Source organism: Phocoena sinus, chromosome 17 (assembly GCF_008692025.1).
Source record: "Phocoena sinus isolate mPhoSin1 chromosome 17, mPhoSin1.pri, whole genome shotgun sequence".
NCBI lineage: Eukaryota > Metazoa > Chordata > Mammalia > Artiodactyla > Phocoenidae > Phocoena > Phocoena sinus.
The window spans coordinates 36,022,094-36,041,414 of record NC_045779.1 but is presented as its reverse complement, the minus strand read 5'-3'; the positions used below and the strand labels follow the sequence as shown (position 1 = coordinate 36,041,414).

Sequence of the window (19,321 nt, the reverse complement as noted above, 5' to 3'; positions counted from 1 at the left end):
AAAAAAGAAAATGATAATTGTTTTCTCTAAGGCTATTATCTAATACGAAAGCAAATAGTCAGTCTGGAAATCAGCTAACAGAAGGGGATTAGAGTGGAGATCTGAGAGTGGCTTGATTTCTAGCAGAGCTGTCTCTCCAGCCAGTGATGAGACACAGGCAGGGCAGCCAGGAGCGCTCCAGATGGCCGGGGAAAGTGGTCGTCTTGGGTTACTGCAGGGCACTCGGGCCGCTGGAGAGCAAGCGGCCCGGGAAAGCATCATTAGGGAGCCAGCCCCACGTCCAGCCTGCAAGGGAGAGGGCGAGGCCGGGAGGGAGGCCGCCCGCTCGCGCGCCCTAGCGAGCCGGGCCTGCCCATTGTTAACATATACTTGACCTCCGTGACCCCTGCACGACACAGATGTCTCCCACCTCCACCTCCCCCCTGCCCCGCCGCGGGCCCTCCTCCCTGCACCTGGTAGCGGCCGCGCCGCCGCCTCCCTCCCGAGCGGCCGCGGCGCCCCGGGCGCGAGCGCGCGCCGGAGCCGGCCTGGTGCGGGCGCTCTAGCCGCACAGCGCGCGGCGCTCCTGCTCCCCGGCGGACGCTCGGCCGCCCTGCAGATAAATGCGTCGCCTTCTTCGAGAGTGAGCGAGGGCGGGCGAGGCAGACGCAGACGCCGCCTGTGACAGTGGTAGTTCCCTGCGCCCTACATCACATTTGTCTGCCACAGCAGCAACAGAAAAGCGGAGGGAGGGAGGCGGGAGGAGCGGTGCTCCGCAAGTCTTGGGCTCTGCGTGGAGGCTGCGTCTGGCTGGCGTTCCCGAGCACGGGCTCCTCGCACCGCAGCTCGCTGTGCGTGGCGCCGAGCGGCCGCAGGCGCTCCGCGGCGCGACTCCGAGGCCTCGTGGCGAGCGCGCGTGGGCGAGTGGTCCCGACACTCTGGCCTTGCGAGGGAAGAGGCACCGTGCCCTCGCCCCCTCGCCCTGCGGGCCTACCGAGACGACGGGAAGTTTTATTTGCAGCTCGGAGCCGGTTGCGGATGGTGGGACTCTCCGGCCCTGTGCAGTGTAAGTGCCCGCGAGAGGGTTGGGCGGGCGGGCGGGCGGCGGGGACGGGCCTCTGGCTGTTGCTATTAATTATTATTCTGATGACCGTCATCTTCATTTGGATTATTCGGCCGAGAGGCCCCAGGCTGTACTTGTCGCTGAACTAGGGCAGAACTACGCACCAGGGCAAAGAGGAACGTCGCGAGTGACTCCAAGCTGCGTTGACACTGAACTTCACGGGTCAGCCAAGGATGCAGTTTTTACTCTTAGATTCCCCTCACTGTTTACACAGTTTTCTTTCCTCTCCATGATTACGATATATGAGCAGGAAGATCATGCTATTTTCCCCCCGACCAAACAACCGGTCAAGGTACCTACGGTGCATTTGGCAGGTGGCCCTAAACCCTCATCGTGTTTTTTTTTTTTTTTTTTTAACTGGAAAGGAAAGGCTTGTTTCGATGGTGGAAAACTTAGCTCTGGGAGCAGGAGAGAAGGAATCTTAACTTTGAGACCCGGCTGCGACTGGGGTCGGGGTCCTCTGAGCGACACCCAAGCGCTTTTGCGCCCACCTGCGAACTTTCCCTGTTCTTCCTGGGCATTCGGGCTACTAGAGTGGGAAGCCCGTGGAGGACAGGCCGCGGCCCCCCAAGCCCTTGTCGGCGTCTCCCGACCGGAATCTCTCGCCCGCGAAGGGTTTGGGGCTTTGCCACCGGGGGCCGGTGGGCAGCGTCGCTCCTGCCCAGACCTCCGCGCGCCCGGGCCCCTGCTGCCCCAGTCCTCTGGGTGTTCCAGTTGCATCCCCAATTCGGCTCGCGTCTCCGGAGCGGGGAGCTCCGCAGCTCCCGCTTGGCGGAGCCCAGACCAGACGGGGAGCCGCGTCCGGGGAATTAATTTCGTTTTCCGGGCCCCACCGCTCTCTTGGGGAGCCTGAAAGGACTGGGTTGGTTGGCGCACCCAGACCCCTCTCCCTGGGCGGACCTTGAGCTGGCTAGGACGCCTTAAGCAAAGACGGTTAGGTCGGTACAAGGCGCTTAAATCCGTTTTTTGAAACTTTTTTGGCGGGTGGGGTGGGGTAAGGGCAGTCAATCCTTGGAAAAGTTTGAGGACAGATTCCGGGAAGTAGGATGTGAACCAAGACTGTTACTAAAAATAGCCCCAGTCCTCCCTTAACAGCCCCCCCGCCCCGCGCGCTTTTCAAGATTGGAGGATTTGGCTGGGGAGCCATGCAGCTCTGGGTTTCCTTATTCCTTGTAAAGCGTAGTGGAGAAATCTTTTGAGCGTAGCTTATTATACAAGGTTGGACACCTCAAATCCCAACGTGCCCCAGCCTGGCTACAGAGTGTCGCTTTAAGGAACAGCTAGTATTCCCCGTGGAGGAGCTCCTGAAGACCAGTCACAGAGTCCAGGGCGTGGGAGTGAAGATTAGGAGAGCTGGGGAGGCTACTCCAGACCAACTTCATGTGCTTAATGTAACTCTGGGCCCCCTCGAATTTTTTAACTTCGCTTCCTTTAATTAATCTGCCCAGGGCCTTTATATAAATGGCTGTCCACAGCTGCTGCAAATTGATTTATCCCCTGGTAAAGGTTGGGTTGCTGACCAAAGCGTTTCCTTTCTACCTTCTGGGTGAACTGAAATCTGTTTTACAGGGTTTTTTTTTCCCCTTCTAGTCTCCTTTTAAACATCTGTACCACTTTTAAGTGCACTCAGTAGCTTTTATTATCATACCCCTCCCTTTACATAGAACAGGAGTGAAACTGGGTCTGTGCCCAGTGAGTCCACACTCACTAGAATACAAATTGACTAGCTTCTCTGTGATAAACAGTTTGTTAGTGTCGGGGACCTTCTTTTAGTTTATTGCAGCCTTTTGCCTTGACCATGTGAGTATTCTGTTGTGCCCAGTTTCTCCTGTCACAAGAGTTCCTCAGAAAAGATCAACAAACACAATTGTTTCTTAAATCATCCTCGCCCAAACCTGGGTGGTTATGTCAGATGTGATGTGTACAAAGAGAAGCAATTTCATAATTATCTGGATCTTACTCCCTTGTTTATCCTTAATGTCAATTCTAGTTTTAACATTGTGTGGGCTTTCAGGTAGCATACATAGGGCAGTCTGATTTCTTTTTCTTTTCTTTCTTTTTATTGATGTTTTTAAAGGGACATCTGATGGTCTCACCCAGTATTAATCAGGAAGTCTTAGTTTGACCTAGGCATTTTTTGCAGCTGGGAAGTATGTTGGGGAAGTTGAAGTCTAACATTGTTTTACTTGTACTGTATTTAGCATTTGATATTTCTTTGGCTTATTCTTTCAAAAGAAAAAAATTTCAACCAAATAGTCAAGGAATCAGGCTCATTCTGGGTACAGAAAAGCTGACTTTATCTAAGATTATACTAAGAGAATAACTTTATATTAAGAGACTTTGTTTAAGCATTAATAATTTTTTGTAAACCATTTAGACAGCACTCATTTTATTTGAAAAGCTAAATACTGAATGGGAGAGTACGTGGTTTCTCCAGTGTCCAGTTCACACCTAATAGAAGAAGTGGAGAAAACAGTCTATTTTTTCTTTAATGTTTAGAGAACTCAAAGCAGACCAGAAATCTTTGAAATGATATTTTCCTTTGTAGCCTTAGTCTCTGTGACCCGCTAATACCTGCTAATAATTTGATTTTAAAATGATCCATAAAGGACTTTCCTAATAAGACACATTTTACTTGTAGTACAATGGAGCTGCACTATTAAACTGCAAGTTGCTGGAAATACTAGGACAGTATGTGTTGCAGCCACAGGACTGTAGCTTTTTAATATTTTTACGATTTTCCCTTTCTGAAGAAAAGTAAGATATTGCTCTTGATGCTAGTATTTAATGATGAGCTTTCCCATCCAGGGTGTTAGTATAAATATTTGCAGATAAAAGAACACTTCATAAATTGCAAAGAAGTACACAAATGTAAGGTGCCATTATCATTTATTTTATTGTAAAATAGAAGCTTAGCCAAAAAAGAAAAAAAAAAAAACACTTTTTTCTTTTCTTTTTTTTCCCAACATTGAAAAGGGATCACGAGAAAGAAATGCTTCCAATAGCAATGCTGGTCAGTGGTTGTCAGGTTAGGACATTCTTCACTGTCAAATCCTGTTTCTCACTTCTTTGATATGAACATCAGTTGACAGGCACTGAATGCAAACCCTTCTTCATTGAGGTTTTATGCAGGCAGCATAGCTCTTCATAGCAAAGCAGTCTGAAAAATTGGCACCTGCAGGATTTGCATGTGAAAAAAAAGTCAGTTGCATTTTACTGGAGTCTATTACTGTAAGTTATGTAAGTTCAGTGGGAAAAGGTATTTATTTGTTGATGTTTGGGCATTTAAAATGTCTTTGTTTTATGGACACCTTATTCATCATCTAGTGATCCACAGACTTTATTGATAGCAGAAGCAGGGAGAAGTGATCTCTGCTTTATAGAATAGAAGCTATTTATTATGAAATGGTGGTATTTTTAACCATGTGCTTACAGAGTGCACTTGCATGCATGGTTAATTTTTAAAATGTGCCTTAAAATGTTGAACTCATACAACTTTCAGAATCCATCAGAAGTTAAACAAATACATAAAATTAGGTTAACATAAATACCCGTTGAAAACAATCCAGGATTTTAGGAATTACATACTTCAATAATAAGTTAAAATCTCTAAGAAAGAAATTAAACATTTCATACTTCTGAATTTCTTGTTAAATTGTTTGTCACCCAGATGCCTTTTAAAAATACAATATTTGACCCTATTTATGCAAAATAACTGACAAATGTTAAGTCAACTAAAACACCTTTGTGAACCCCAGAATATTATCCATCAAGTGAGAACATTTCATCCAGAATAAGTTATTTATTATTATCTAAAGAGACACCTTCCAACTTCACTTTTTTACAGCCATTAATATAAGAGTTCCTAAATAATGTTTAAAGAACAGTGAACATTTTATTAAAGCAAACATTAGTTCAGTTTAATGGAGGTAATTATAAGTGATAAGACAGAGCAGGTTATCTCTGTGTTGTTTAAACAGAAGGAGCTACTTTGCACCATTTCCAGTAGCCATCTGTAGAAGAGAAGGGTTTGCACCTGTCTGTCCACACTAATTATAGATTAGGGCCAAAGAAATGAAATTCGAGGAGGTTTACAGCTAATGAAATCCATACTGATTTTATTGTAAATGTGTTTTATGTAAAGAGGGTGATGGTTGAGTTATGAGTGAATAAATTGCTATGTAGCTGTTAGGCACTTGGTTTTGAAGCACAATTCTGCTGCATTAACCTTTGATATTAAAAATAAAAAAAGACAAACAACTTAGACACGGACGCTAGCCTTTGTTTGGCATCCGTAGCTACAATTTAGTGAGCAGCAGTGAGGGTCAGTGTGCAATTTTAAAATGTTCCACAAAGCAGCTTAAATGTTAAGAATATTCTAATATTTTGAAATGCAGATGAAGTAGAAGGTAGGTTTTGTTTTAACTTATGCATATAAAACATTAGAAAATTAGAAAGCTTTTTTTTTTTGCATTTCAGTTTCACATACATGAGAAATTATAGCAAAATGAGTGAGGAATGCATTCTGCAATAAAAGGTCACATGAATGTCTACCACATCTGTTTATAGTAATTATGAACATAATTAACATAAGAATTACAAATGAAATAATGACAAGCTGAGCAATGAGATATTATGCCATAATGGTCATATGTTGGAATTCTCACATTATAGCACACTAGAATTCACATACTCAAAGAAAGAAAGAAAATGCTAGATTTTTATCTGAATTAATGCTTCGAAACTTATCTGCCTGAGGCAGATGGGCCTTCTTGCTCCTATAGGAAGGTAACCTATTATTAAGAAAAGAACTAGTTGAAATTAAGATTTCTAGTCTCCAGCCTGGCCTTTAAGACAGCTGTGATTATAGAAACCACTTTCTGTTGTACACTTATTCTGTGATTATACTTCTTATTATATTGCCCCCCCCCTTTTTTTTAATTGAAAGCTTTGCAGCAAAGTGTTTACTTTGGAAGAGAGTCATGGATTCTTCCCATTTGAGAATTGGTTGATCTTTTCTGTAACCGTGAGCCAAAAGTCAGTGAACAAACAAGGTAGTAATAGAAATACTGTGCCTTTACAAAATAAGAACATTGGCAGATAAGCTTTTGTGAAGTTTTCTTCATGCCTTCAGTGTCTGGATGCCTTTTAAAGAAAAAATGTAAGCCTCTTCTGGGTTTGAAAGTAGCAGGGCTTTGTTTTTTAAATAGCATTTTTCCAGAGAGCATGTAATGGAAAAATCAGTTGGCATTTGTAAGTTGTATTTTTTACTTCCTAGAGTTGCATTGGATTTATAAATGTTTGTGGGTAGTTTGTGTCCAAATTGATCTAAGATGTAATAAAGGGGAAGGTATATGTGATTGTGTCTGGTTACTCTGAATGCAGTTTTTGTACCAGAGGAAAAGTGAAAGGTGACCCTTTATGAGAGAAATCTTATTAAATTTAAAATATGTAAGAATGACAGATTTTCACCCATTTAGAGAGTGCACTCGATTTTGTAACATACCCTGCCAAATGGTTTACTTCCTATCCTTGCACCCTTCTCTAACTATTGAACCTGCTCACTTTTTGAAGATTTATGGGGAAATACTACCTCGTTCTCGTCTCAGTGATACCACGAGGTTTTCCACATTATTGGATTACTGGTGGATTGTGGCAGACCCCTTTTCATCTGACATTCATTGCATGACAAGATTTTTCACATATGCCCTTCCCCCACCAATGCCCAGCTTTTTTCACTTTACCTTACCTATCCAATTTCCCTTAATTATATTCTTGGGGTGGGAACAGGGGGTGGGCAGGAGGATCCACTACACATAAAACTTTTTTGACTGATTTGGAGGGGAGTGCTTGATTAAACAGTGCTTCTCCTCGTTTTCTAAAGGGCTTCTTCAAATTTGTCTCCTCGCAGAGGCTGCTGCTAATTCTCTTGCTCTTCAGTGTTTTTCTGTACTCACTAGCCTTATTTCCTCCTCCTCCCAACTATTTTGTCTCTTTATATTGAGACCTCATGCATAAACTATTTTACAACCTGAAGTTTCACTGCAGCTGGGGCTGCAATGTATGCCATGAACAATTGTGTACTTTATTTGGCTACTTTATTCTGAACTCTTCATACTGCAGTGAGAGCTTGTTAACCAAGCTTCAGTGCCTTGAAATACAACATGACCAAATACTCCCTCTCCCCGCAATAAAATAACCTTCTTTGCTGCATTATCTGCACTCCATTAAGGATCTGATCAGATGCTCATGTTGTCTGACGGGTGCACTTAAAAGTGGAAAGGGGCTCCCATGAGACCACTCAGGTGTATCTCCCTCCAGACCCTGATGGGGTGGAAGATGAACTCTGGGCTGATGGAGGAGCGCTAGTTCCCTGCTTGTTCTCTGATTGATTCCTGGGCTCTGGGTGGGTGAAGAGCTGTGAGGCAGTTCAAGCCGAGATTGATTGCCTCAGTTTTAAATTCCCACCTCCAAAATAGACTCTCAGACGTACACATGAGGAACCCCTCCCCCAACACAATTTCTGGAGGTGGAGCAGGTGTCTCAGAGTCACCTGTAGCTACCAATCACAAGTGCGCCTTCTTATTACAGTGATGCTGGCTACACAGGTCTTCTGCTGGGACACTTGAAGCCCAGAGAAATGAGATATTTTGTATCTGCCTGGGTCGGTCTTTGTGTGCGTGGGCAGGGGGTTGGAAATTAGGACCGTTGGGGTCAGCAAAGAAAGGGATGGGAACTCCCACTTGAGGTCGGTCTGGAAGGCTGTGTAACTGCTGTGAGGACTCACTAGGTTTGTTTTGCAAATTGTGGCTATTTGGATGGACGTGAGATGGTGAATGTCTCATTGTTATAAGCTCCGCCAAAAGAGAGCTCTTGATCCCCGTTTGACCTTGACAGAACCTCCAAAATGTTGGCGGTCTAGCCCTGGAGCAGGGAAATACAGTTTGCTAGTCTGGATTCCTCCCGTTCTCTCCGGGTAGAGGCAGATTGGGGAATGCAGGCCACCCTCCCCCAGCGCTGGCTCTCACCCTCAGCCAGCCTTGGGGTACCTCGCCCTCCTTGCCATCCCCATTCTGGAGCCGGAGCCCCCGCCCCCTCCTTGCCTTTCCGTTTCTTCCCTCCAGCTTGTGTCTCTTTCTGTCTCTCCCACTTTTCCTCCCTCTCCCGCTCCGTCTCACACGCACCCTCTGTTTATTTTCCTGCCTCCATCTGGGCCCTGCTGATATTGTAATCACCCTGATGCACGTTGGCTTCTCTCCTCTCCCTCCTGCGCTCACACACTCACTCACACACAATGTGCCATCCTGACAAGCCTTTTACTTCTGATAAGCTCCGATGTGTGTTTAATGAATACAAAGCCGCGGTCTGGGTTGCCGCCTCGGCTGCGGCCGCCTCTCCTGCGCTCCTTTGCCAGAAGGTAATCTCCGTGAACGGGGCGGGGGGGGGGGGGGGGGAGGCGGGCAGGGAGGAAGGAGGGGTGGGAAAGAACGGGGGAGGGGGGTGTGGGGAGGCTGCGTTTCTCTTTTCCTCTCTCCCTTTCCAATGATTCAGAAGTCGATAAGACCAGGAGAAGTGAAGATGTAACATGTTATCTGTCGCTCCTCTTAGCTGGTGGAGAGAATTTACATTTAAAGATTAGCAGAGGGAGAAAGAGAAATCTGCCTTTTGTTGTGTGTGGTGAGGAGGCATCAGCCCTGGCCTGGCCGCTATCTCCCATCACCTCTGCTATCCAGACAGGACTCACGGAGGTGAGATTACCGGAGGGCCTTATCTTTAATTGGGTTTAGTTTTGCCATTCTGAATAGGTTTAAAGAGACTGGATAAAGGGGGAACAATAGATTATTTATTGACGGGATGCTGAAGCCTTTAGATGAAGAGGGGAGAGAAAAAGCTGCTTAACAACTTGATTAGTTCATTTTTATTTTTATTGTAAGGTGAGACTGTCTCCCTTCTGGTGCAGGGAGGGACTGTAGAACTTGAGCAAATTTGAAGGGCTTAAATGCCTTATTTTCTTTTCACCCCCACCTCCTGCCCTTCTTCGCACCATCCCCCATATAACAGGAGTTTCATTTACCCCTTATTTGTAAGATTGATAAACTGAGCAAAATTGGTAGAGGCTTTTGGAATTGATCATTTGTGTTTGGTTTTGTGTGACATGTTTTGAATGGGTGGTGAGTTGATGCTAATGGTGGTACTTGAATGAGTGAGAAAAGCAAATGAAACCTACTTTTAATATGGAATTAGTTGATTTTATAGTATGGTTTCAACTAGGTCTAGAGGGAAAAAGAAAGCAAGTTGTTAGGTAGATTTGTGTTTTGGATTTGAACCATGGGATTTTTTTTCCCTTGGAGTTGGTTTAAAAGAAAAATAATTTTAAAATGTCTAATAAAACTGTTTAATTAAAAAAATGTTTAATACACTCATGAGTGTACTTAAAAAATTATAGTATTAACTTTAGAAGGTAGTTAAAATGGATAAAAGTGGGAAAAACAATTGTTTTGCTTCTTACACATAGTCAAGATAAGTGTTTTCATAGGTAAATATGAACCAGTAACTAAGAGCCTAATTAAAATTTGTTTAAAGCCAGGGGGGCATGTTTCCTTGTTGACAACAGCAGATCGATTGGGTAAGACAATAGAGTCCCGTTATTTCACTTCCATTTACTGAACATACTGACATTTCAGGTTTGCTGCTGCCTCAGTGAGCATGATGAAACACCGAAATTCACAGGCCAACTTGCCAGAGTGATACATATATTACTGTATGTCATTTCTGCCTGACGTTACCTTGTCACCCAGGCAGAATGGGAATGGACACTTGGAATCCTTCAGAGGGGTAGAGCCCTTTTGCTAGGAAACTGACAGAGAGCATGTCTTAGGAGCATCTTTAATTTTACTTAGAGTTAGGTGTAACAGATAAATATGTGATGGACTTTTATTTAAAAATCTGGGAAGCTACTTAGCTGTCAATCTTGTATTTTTCATATAAGAATACCCATTTTCAAGATTTAACTTTACCTTCCCAGAGATATTTACACTGAGTGGTTGGTAGTTCGTTACCGGCCTGTGCTCAGGTGACATGCATTTTTCCCCAGTTGGGGATCCTCAAACATTCAAGCACCTGCTAAATCAGTATCTGATAAAATAATTTGTAAGGCCCCTTCAAAAATAGGGACTGACTTTGTTTGCTTTTTTTTGTGCGTGGAATGAGAAAATGGGATGTGTGTATTTTACACCCATGTGCCTGGATAGACAGCAACATATAGATAAATATGTGTATTCCAAGTAGTGGCAGAGAAAATACTAAATATTCCGTATCTTAGTGTAAGCTACCCTTTTACACATTTTGCATAGTCTCTGCATGATAAAACTAAGTATTAGGCAGACATTGAGTCAAAGAAATTTGAATCATACAAAAGTGAACATGGAAAAAACCAGAAGGGACTTAATGTATTTTTTTAAAGCTTAATGAAAATATAAAACTATTATGACTATGCCTTATACCCAGCAGTTGTTGCTATCTAGTAGGCAACTTATGCCCTTTACAGCGTTTAGAACAAAACTAGTTCTTTATACCATTTTCATGAAAATGTTAGGTTTCTGTTTGATCAGCAGGTGCTGTTGAGATGAAAGCCATGTGTAAATTTTCAGAAGGCCAAAAGTGTCAATTCAGAAAAGGAAAGTGATAAGAGAAAATGCAATCAGTTTTCCTGTTTTCAATTTGTGCAGGATTTGAAGAGCTGTTTTGTTAAACTGCTACATCTGCTCCAATATGAATATTGAACTACTTCCACTAAAAATAACAACCTATAATTTGGAAGCTACTGCAGTCTTTCGTTAATGTGAGTGGGTTATTTAAAAACAAAAAAACAAAAAAATAAAAAGAAATAAAAAAGACAATTTTCTATTCTGACAATCTCTTGCCTAATGTGCATTTTCATTTGTTGGCACTTTTATCCTCAGCAGATAAATGGTATTATGCAATTAAGACCTCATCTCGTTTGACTATGAAAGAGGTTTCCATGGGTGAAAATCCTTGTAATATAAAATGGTTTCGCATAAAACAAAATTTATTTTAAAATAACCTGTTTAAATGCAGTTATTTATAATGATAGTTATTTCTTACATTCTCTAATACTACAATTTTTAACTTACTGCTTACTATTATAACAAAGTTAACACTATTCCATTGCATACTGGGCATTCCGTGATTTATTTCACCCTTAATATACCTGCAAATGTAAGTTTAAACCAATCAGGGATATTTTACCTAACAGGGCTTTCAGAATAATTTTTTTCATGCTTAAATAAAATGATTAAATTATGCTTGAGTGCCTGCATACAAAAGCCTTAGCTTCTGTAGTACTGCTAATCAAATAAGTTTTATGGACAGGGAAAGCACCACATTAGAGGAAAAATGGATGCATTTTACTAGTAATATTTCTAGGAAAGACATGTTTAAAAAAAATAATCATCCAGTATTAAAAAGAGAACTCTAACATGAATAACCATAATAAAAATAATACTTCATTCCTGCAAAAAGAAAATGAATGGCAATGCTATCCATGTAAAACTGGACATAGAGAATTAAGTTAGATGGAAGACTGGTGAAATTTGGATCAGGTTCAATATTGACTCCATCCACAACTGCAGTTGGGTGGACTTGTGGCTATAGTAATTTGTCTAGGGTGAGACATGATCACTGCTTTGGATCAATTAGAGACTATGTAGCTTGTAGCTTCACACTTGAATTGCCAGACACACTCTTCGGAGATAAGCTCCGAATATCTCCAGAGTGGATAAAAGAGAAGACAGACACTGTGACACATTAGCATATTTGATACTAACAAATGCAATGTTTCTTCTGAAACATCAGTCAAAAGAAGAGGTAGTTTGAAGAACAACATTGTGTGTACTTGTGATTACATGTATTTAACCAACTAAAGAATAATGCTTATAAAGAATGTAATTTCCAATTTGAAGCCAAATTGTGGCATATCTTTCAGAGACCTGGGTATATTCCTTGGTGGGTATATTCTCTGGTATAGCACCAAGCACTTTGCCGCTTTGAAGAAATGACACTGGATCACATATCAGTGAAGAGAGTTTATTTCACAGACACAGTCCCATCATTTGGTATGTGATCTTCTAGTGAGTTGTTTTTTGTGCTGAAGCCACAATCAGCCTTTAAGCCTCAGTGCCTTATGTGGCTTGAACAGGGAAGAGCTTGTGATTCTTTTCAGAATGTTCATACTTTGTCAAGTGATGTTCAGGCTTTTATATCAGAACCACTGCAAAAGTAATGCCCCATGGCTGAGGTTTAAGGTATGAGACCCTCTTGTTTGAGACAGTTTTAAACCATCAATCTTGCTTAGAACCACTAACATTTTCAATGACTGTAAGAGACCCACTTAAAATCCCTCTGCTTTGATAGTTCTGACTGAGGTTACCTGTATAATGTAACTCATGAAGTAGGGGTTTGCTTTTATGGGCTTCATATTGATCAGGGTCCCTAAGGCAAATCAGTATTTGGGTGAATGGGGCCTCTAGGATATAGATCTTGTTGAATGTGGAGGGCACAAATGTAAAGTTTTCCCATTGTTTGTCCAGCGATCTCAACACCTCCAAGTGCCTTAGGGAATGTGATTGACTAGATTCATTAATCTTTTAACACCTTGGGCATAGACTATTGAATGTGCTCTGGGTATTCAAGGGCTGCCACCTAGTTGTTGGACTTGGGAGAAAGTAGAGGAGTGGACAAATGTTAGAGACCTACTGTGAGCCTGGCATTAACCTTCTTGTACATTGTCATCATTGATTTTAAGTAAATGATTAACCAGCATTTCACTTTCTTCATTTCAAAGAGCTCTAGTCCATCACTCTTTTAGTAGTTCTTCTGGTTTGACCTTTTGCTCCAGTTTAGAAAACTGAGGTTTCCCTATGTTCCCCAAATTAATTACCTGCTTTGTTCCCAAGTTCTAATAATTAGAGCCATGTTCTCTGAATATCTGGCTTAACGTGTTCCTTAGCAGTTATGAACTATGCATCCACTGTTTTCTTTACATTTGCCCTTGCCCCCAACCTAGGAATCACAGTTGGCCACTGGCCAGCAGATATCCTTGGATATGCCCAAATGCATGCCACTCTGTATCCCTCAGTGCCTCCTAATCCAGGCTTTTCCATTACTAAATTCTGTTCTCCCATCAGAATACCACCTTCCTGCACTACACTGAGGCCTTGAGGCCTGTTTCCTCTGTTGATCTCATTCAGCACTCCAGAGTGGTCTTCTGCCCAGTGTCCTTAGTCTCTGAGGCTTGTCCCATCCCAGTCGGTTTGGTCACTCTATATCTCGATCTCGGCATCTCCCAGTTTGCTAGGTCCACTTCCTAGTCACTTCTAAGAGGAGAGGGATTCTGTACCATCTTGAGTTTGATTATGTAATGTAAAGCAGTGGTCCCCAACCTTTTTGGCACCAGGGACTGGTTTCGTGGAAGAAAATTTTTCCATGGACTGGGCGTGCAGGTGGGGGGGAAGGTTCAGGGCGGTAAAGTGAGCAATGGAGGAGCGACGGGGAGAGGCAGAGGAAGCTTTGCTCACTCACATGCCCCTCACCTCCTGCTGTGCGTGGCCCGGTTCCTAACAGGGTTGGGGAGCCCTGGTGTAAACTATTCTATTATAAAAAGAAGGATCTAGTGTGTGTGCATTCCCCTAATAGGCAAACTGGAGTTCCCTTTCCAGTTCAGTCACTGACTTTCTGGGTGGCATGGGGGTGCACTCCAGCCCTCAGGTGCATTCTTCAGGAGCAAAATGATAGACTCATTGATCATTAGGCTTCCCAGCTGTCCTATGTACAAGACTATATAGGATGTTAGGAGTAGGCTTTCAGGAATTTCCCATGGTTAGGAGAATGAAAAAAATCCTCATTTATATTTTTAATTCTGAGTTGGGGGCACTACTAATCTGCATATAATTGGGAAATAGAATCAGTGTGGAACATCATTATCTCCCCACTATTCTTCATTGTGAAGAAGGGGTATGGGGAATAGTGAGTCATTTTTTCCATAGCCGTCCTGGATCTAGGATGATTGTCAGAAATTTTAGTTGTTACTGTACTTTTTTCAGAAGTGAATGATGGAGGGAAGAATCTGTTTATGCAGTGAGAAGGAACTAAAGATTTTAGGTCTTGCTCAAAGAAAATAGCCTTTATGCTTTTCCCTCAGGGTTGCTAGACAAGGTGAACTTGGTGCCTGGGGGCAGGAGTGAGGGGCTAGAGGCTAAAGCATGGTGGTGATTGATTGTGCTTACCAGGCTTTCCACAGTCTCAAGGTTTGGACCTAAGTCACTTGGAAATTTAGAAAATGACCTCTTTAAACCATTTTTGGAGAGAACCTGGTAAGTAATAGCTTATTTAAACCAATGGGGTACATTATCATTTGGCTAGAATCAGATGTTAAGTAAGAAGGACCAAAAAACTGTCTGTTGTCTAAAGAACAGTCTGCTGTTCCTTCTAAAAAGTAGTTAAGAGCCCAATTATTACCAGTAACACTTTGATTTTTGTACTTTCATTTTGAAAAAATATAGACATTATTAAAAGTTTAATCCTAATTTGTGAAATTATTAATAATGAACCCAGGCTGGATTTCTTTGGAATTTGGGAACTATTACATTTTTATACTTCTGATTTGATTAAGGTAAGCCCTTTGTCATCATCCAGGATGGCAGTAGAAACTTCTACTGTTTACTAGGAACGACATGCAAGTTACATTACTTTCATGTGTCACTAGAAACGGAAACCACAGGAATCACTGTGGCTTCATAGGTTATAGAAAGCTTTTGCAGTGGCATTCCAAGTTTGGTGGGAGGCCAAACTGAAGTTCTTTGCCACAAAGATGAATGTCTTAGAAGTATGTATGCAGTGAACTCTTAGTTGGTACCTGACTTGACTGGATTGAATTTTACATCAGAGAAATAACAGAAAATATTACCATGAGATGTAATGGCAGTCTGTCTAAAGATAAGCTCTCAAGAGCTAGGGGGCCCCTAATAATAGGAGAAGAAATATTGCCAGAGCTGTGATGAACTAGCTGTGGCCAGGTCTGTTGGAGCACCAGGAGAGAAAACTAGCTGAAAGATGTTAGAGTGTTTGGGACATCCCTTCCACTAGACCTTGTGGGGAGTGCACCTGGTGACACTGAAGTAGATAGATTATGGTACCCGCAAAGGCTGGCATAGGGTTGTGCCAGGGAGCTACCACAGCAGCATTGCTGAGAGCATTTCAAATGCACATCCAGTTTGGCAAGCAGAATATTAGAAATTGGGAAGTCATCTCCCAGTGAATATGGTAAGCATGGTGCAAGTTGTGCTTTAAATACAAAGTCTTAGGAAGCTGGTTGCTCTATTTTGTTAAAACTAGATGTACTATATACTCCTTCCCCTAACCTCAAGATACAGGAAGATGTGAGCTGTAAGACAGGTCATGAAACACTGCTAGTTTATTTTCTGAATCTATGCATATGTTATGTACACAGTGATAAGCAAACACAGCTGGGAAGAACAGCAGATGATATTGGGACTGGAACTGTGATGTTTATCAGACTGACATAGTAATCCTTTCCTGTGAAAGTGTTCTTTTTAAGTGATGTTGGGATTCTGTAACTTTTATCATGTGTCAGGCAAGTATTCTTTATTGCCCAACCCCTTTCCCTACCTGTCACACATTTTCATTCTCATCTTTAGCTAGATTTATTTAGAAATGAGATCCACATTTGACCTCTGATGGGAAACAAATGTGGACAATGAATTCAAATCCTTTGTTTAAATAAGGGTAGGTAGGTGCATTTAGACCTGATATTCAGGTCTAAATGGAAAGTAAATGTGATCAGTCTCCATTGACTTGTCCAAGTCAAGCTTTGAGTTGGCTAGAGAAAGCGGGTATAAAATATCAGAGGAAAATATAAATGAAAAGTAATAAAATGAGCAACCCATTAAAGCTAACTTGACTATTTTAAAAGAAAGGCATATGTTCTTTGGGTAGCCCTGGTAATGAAACCTTTTAGAATATTTGCAAGAAAATTAAGATTTTTGCTGTTGGTTGTAAATCTGAAGTAAATTAATAAATATTTAATGAATGCCTACTATGTGTAAAGCAGTGTGTTAGATGGAGGCACAGAACAGGTAGTAAGCTCAGTTCCCATTGGATGATAAACCTGCTCAGGACAAATTAAATAGCTACAAAAGATGAAGAGGCTTGATTACTTACCAGTTAAATGATATAGTAAATGAGATTTTAGAGGTGGAGTGAGTTGGAATTTCAGCTTGTCTTAAGACAGGTAGGATTTATCAAGGCGACATTATTGTAATGGGGTTGTGGGCAGTTATAAGGCAGGAATGGAGACTGGAAAAGGTTTTGGGAGAAGCAAGGTGTCTTGGGGTGGGGTGGGTAGAGGGTAGAGAGAGAGTAAATTAACATATGCAGATACAGCAAAAAGGACCCTTGGGTGATTATTGGGAAATAAACAGAAAGATCATAAGGCATTTGATTAAGCTTTATCTTCTGAGTAAGCCAGATGTTTAAAAAACTGTGTCCTATGGGACCCCTTAGGGTTGGTAGGTGGCATAGAGTGTGCCCAGATTGGGTTCAGGCCCTTTCGTTTATCTTCTCAGCACTGTGAAACCAGAATAGTTGTTCTTTATGACAAATTGCTTTAGATATTAGATTTTCTAGTTGGACTTCTTTTGAACAAAGGATGCCATGGTAAAATAAATCTTAATAAAACTAAAGTAAAAAAAAAAAAAAAAGTTGTGCCAGGCAACAGGAAACCATGGACCCAGTTAAAGTTGTGTTTCTGAAGAGTTGGTCTGATTGCGGTGGGCCATATGGGTTGGAATGGGGGAAGACTGAGGCCAGGTAGTGACCTTGTTTTGCAGTAGTTTAGATGTTAGCTATTATAGAAGGATGGCCAGAATTGGGTTTGTGGGACAAGAAGGAATAGGCAGATGCCAGAGACTTTGCAAAGGAAAAATAATTAGTGCTTGGATATCGGGTGGATTTAGAGAGGAGGAAGTGGTGACATCTCAGATTAGATGTCCAGTGCACATAGCTTGCCAGAATTTGGGCATTGCTTCAATGTTTAAGGGGCAGCTTCCTTACCCCTCATAGACTCATAGAATCACAGCCTCCAGAAAGGAGCCTCAGAACCCAATTGTGTATCCCTGCTCCAGGGATTCTCGTGATCCAGCTGTTTTTGGGAAATGTTGATGGGGCTGTTAACCTCGTAGGTTTTCCTTAAAGGGTACTGGTTGCATGGAGGATTGATTATTCATTGCTCCTATGCTTTGGCTTCTTGCATAGATTTCGAACTGTTTTGAGTTTCCTTTTATTTTGCTGGTAACTTTGGGCCACGTGGGAGAATAAAAAAGTGGTCAGGAGGGCTGGGTCTGGACCCTTAACTTTCCACCAGAGCAGCCTAACTGTTTTACATGTTTCAAACATTGGACTTTTGTTTAGGGAATAATTTATAAAAATTTCTTTCAATTCTAATATTATGTAGAGGAGAGAAGGCAGGGACCAGAGAATAAGGAGTCAAGGAGGAGTTGGTGGGAGCGCAGAGGCTGTTCTTCTACAGAAGCGTGTCCCAGACTCTGGGCTCAGTACTCTTGAGGAGTGGGGAGCAGTGAGTTTCAAGGGGCTTTTGAACCTACATTCATTCATTCAGTAGCACAAGCATTGTCTGCAGACCAAATACTTTTTCACACAATGACATTTTTCAAATACACTTTAAATGAACAAAAATGCATTAAAATATTACTGAAATTAATAGAAACTTGTCTTTATGTATTTTACAATCAGCAGACTGTAAAAATACTATCATGTGTGATATCACAAGTTTTTGTTTTAAAATGGAGGCCTCATATTAGAAAAGTAAAGGAATTCCTTTTATATCTTAAAGGGCAGTATTCAATTCTTACTAAATTGCTCACTGTTAATTGTCTCCCCTATTTAAGGAATTTTAGTTATTGGAAGAAACAACAACAAAATGTAGGACTTTTAGGCTATGGTTCACCAATATAATATTATTTCAGGGACTTTCACCTTGATTTGTTTAGTATCATTTAATTTGAAAACAATGGGAATTCTTTTTACTCTTTGAACTTTAAATTCAGAGTGTGTGGATAAAAATCTCTCAGAATTGGATTTTTTAAGACTTCTTTCTTCTGTAGCCAATCTATAGTTTTTAAAAGGATGAGACCGATTTATATATGTTGATATGGAATCATTCCTGAGATATATTGTGAAAGGAAAAAAGCAGGGAGCAATGTATATAGTGTGCTACATTTTTACCAAAAGTGCATAAACTTCTACTCATGCGTATGAATCTGACAATAGTAGTTGCTTTATGGGAACAAAGTGGGGCTCAGGCATTGGTGGTTGGAAGGAGAATTTTTATTTCACATCTGTTGGTCCTCTGAGTCTTTTTGCAAATCTCATACCTGTTTCATTCACTGCAAAGTTAGAGACTGTAGCATCAACTTGGGATGAATGGTTCTGGGATTCTGCCTTTCTGGCGGAAGGTGATTATGTTCTCTTCTCTGCTAGAAGGCAGTCAAGTGAAGTGGTGAAGAGACCCATCTCCCCAGTGCTTTGCCACATGTTGAATCTCCTACTCTCATCTGGAAATAATTCTCATCTGGATAATAATGGCATGACCCATAAGGTTGTCATGTGGATTGCATGAGACGGTATATACAAAGCACAATATCATTTCAGAAAGGCTTGCTTGTGCTAGGCATATGACTTGACCACTCATGAACTGTCCACTGCTCTCTTCTGGAAGCCCCCTGTAGGATCTTCTCCTCTCTATGGCTGTTCCCTTTCTGTCACCTTCACTCAGCAAATTCTTAATGGAGTCTAGTCCTGTTTAATGCCTGGGGATATAGAGATGTTCAAGTCAGACAATGCTCCTGATTTGCTAGACCTTTCTCACCTCAGCCTTAATTGAGAGCTGTTTCTGCAAGGAACCTACTTTGTCCTCTCCTGAGTTGCTAATGAAACTATTCAAGTTTTCATGACCTCTCTTCTTCAAAGATAGAATTTATTCACATCTAGCATTTTGCTGCTATCCATGTGATTCAGACTTCTCTGCTGATTTGTAAGCTCCTTGAAAGTAGGAGTCTGGAACAGTTGGGGTACTTTTTGATGCTTTATTAAATATTTGGTGAA

At 41.8% G+C, this 19,321-nt stretch overlaps 1 protein-coding gene across 2 annotated transcripts in view; it reads left to right on the top strand.

Moving 5' to 3' along the window:
- Positions 1-616: 616 nt before the first annotated feature.
- Positions 617-19,321, top strand: part of RUNX1T1 (RUNX1 partner transcriptional co-repressor 1) — a 134,962-nt gene continuing 116,257 nt past the window's right edge. The window contains exon 1 of one of the 2 annotated variants that reach the window (XM_032610341.1): positions 617-1,045. In XM_032610341.1, coding sequence (XP_032466232.1) covers positions 1,018-1,045 — 28 coding nt within the window. In that variant the 5' untranslated portion in view covers positions 617-1,017. The remainder of the gene's footprint in view (positions 1,046-19,321) is intronic. The other variant, XM_032610340.1, reaches the window with a different exon arrangement.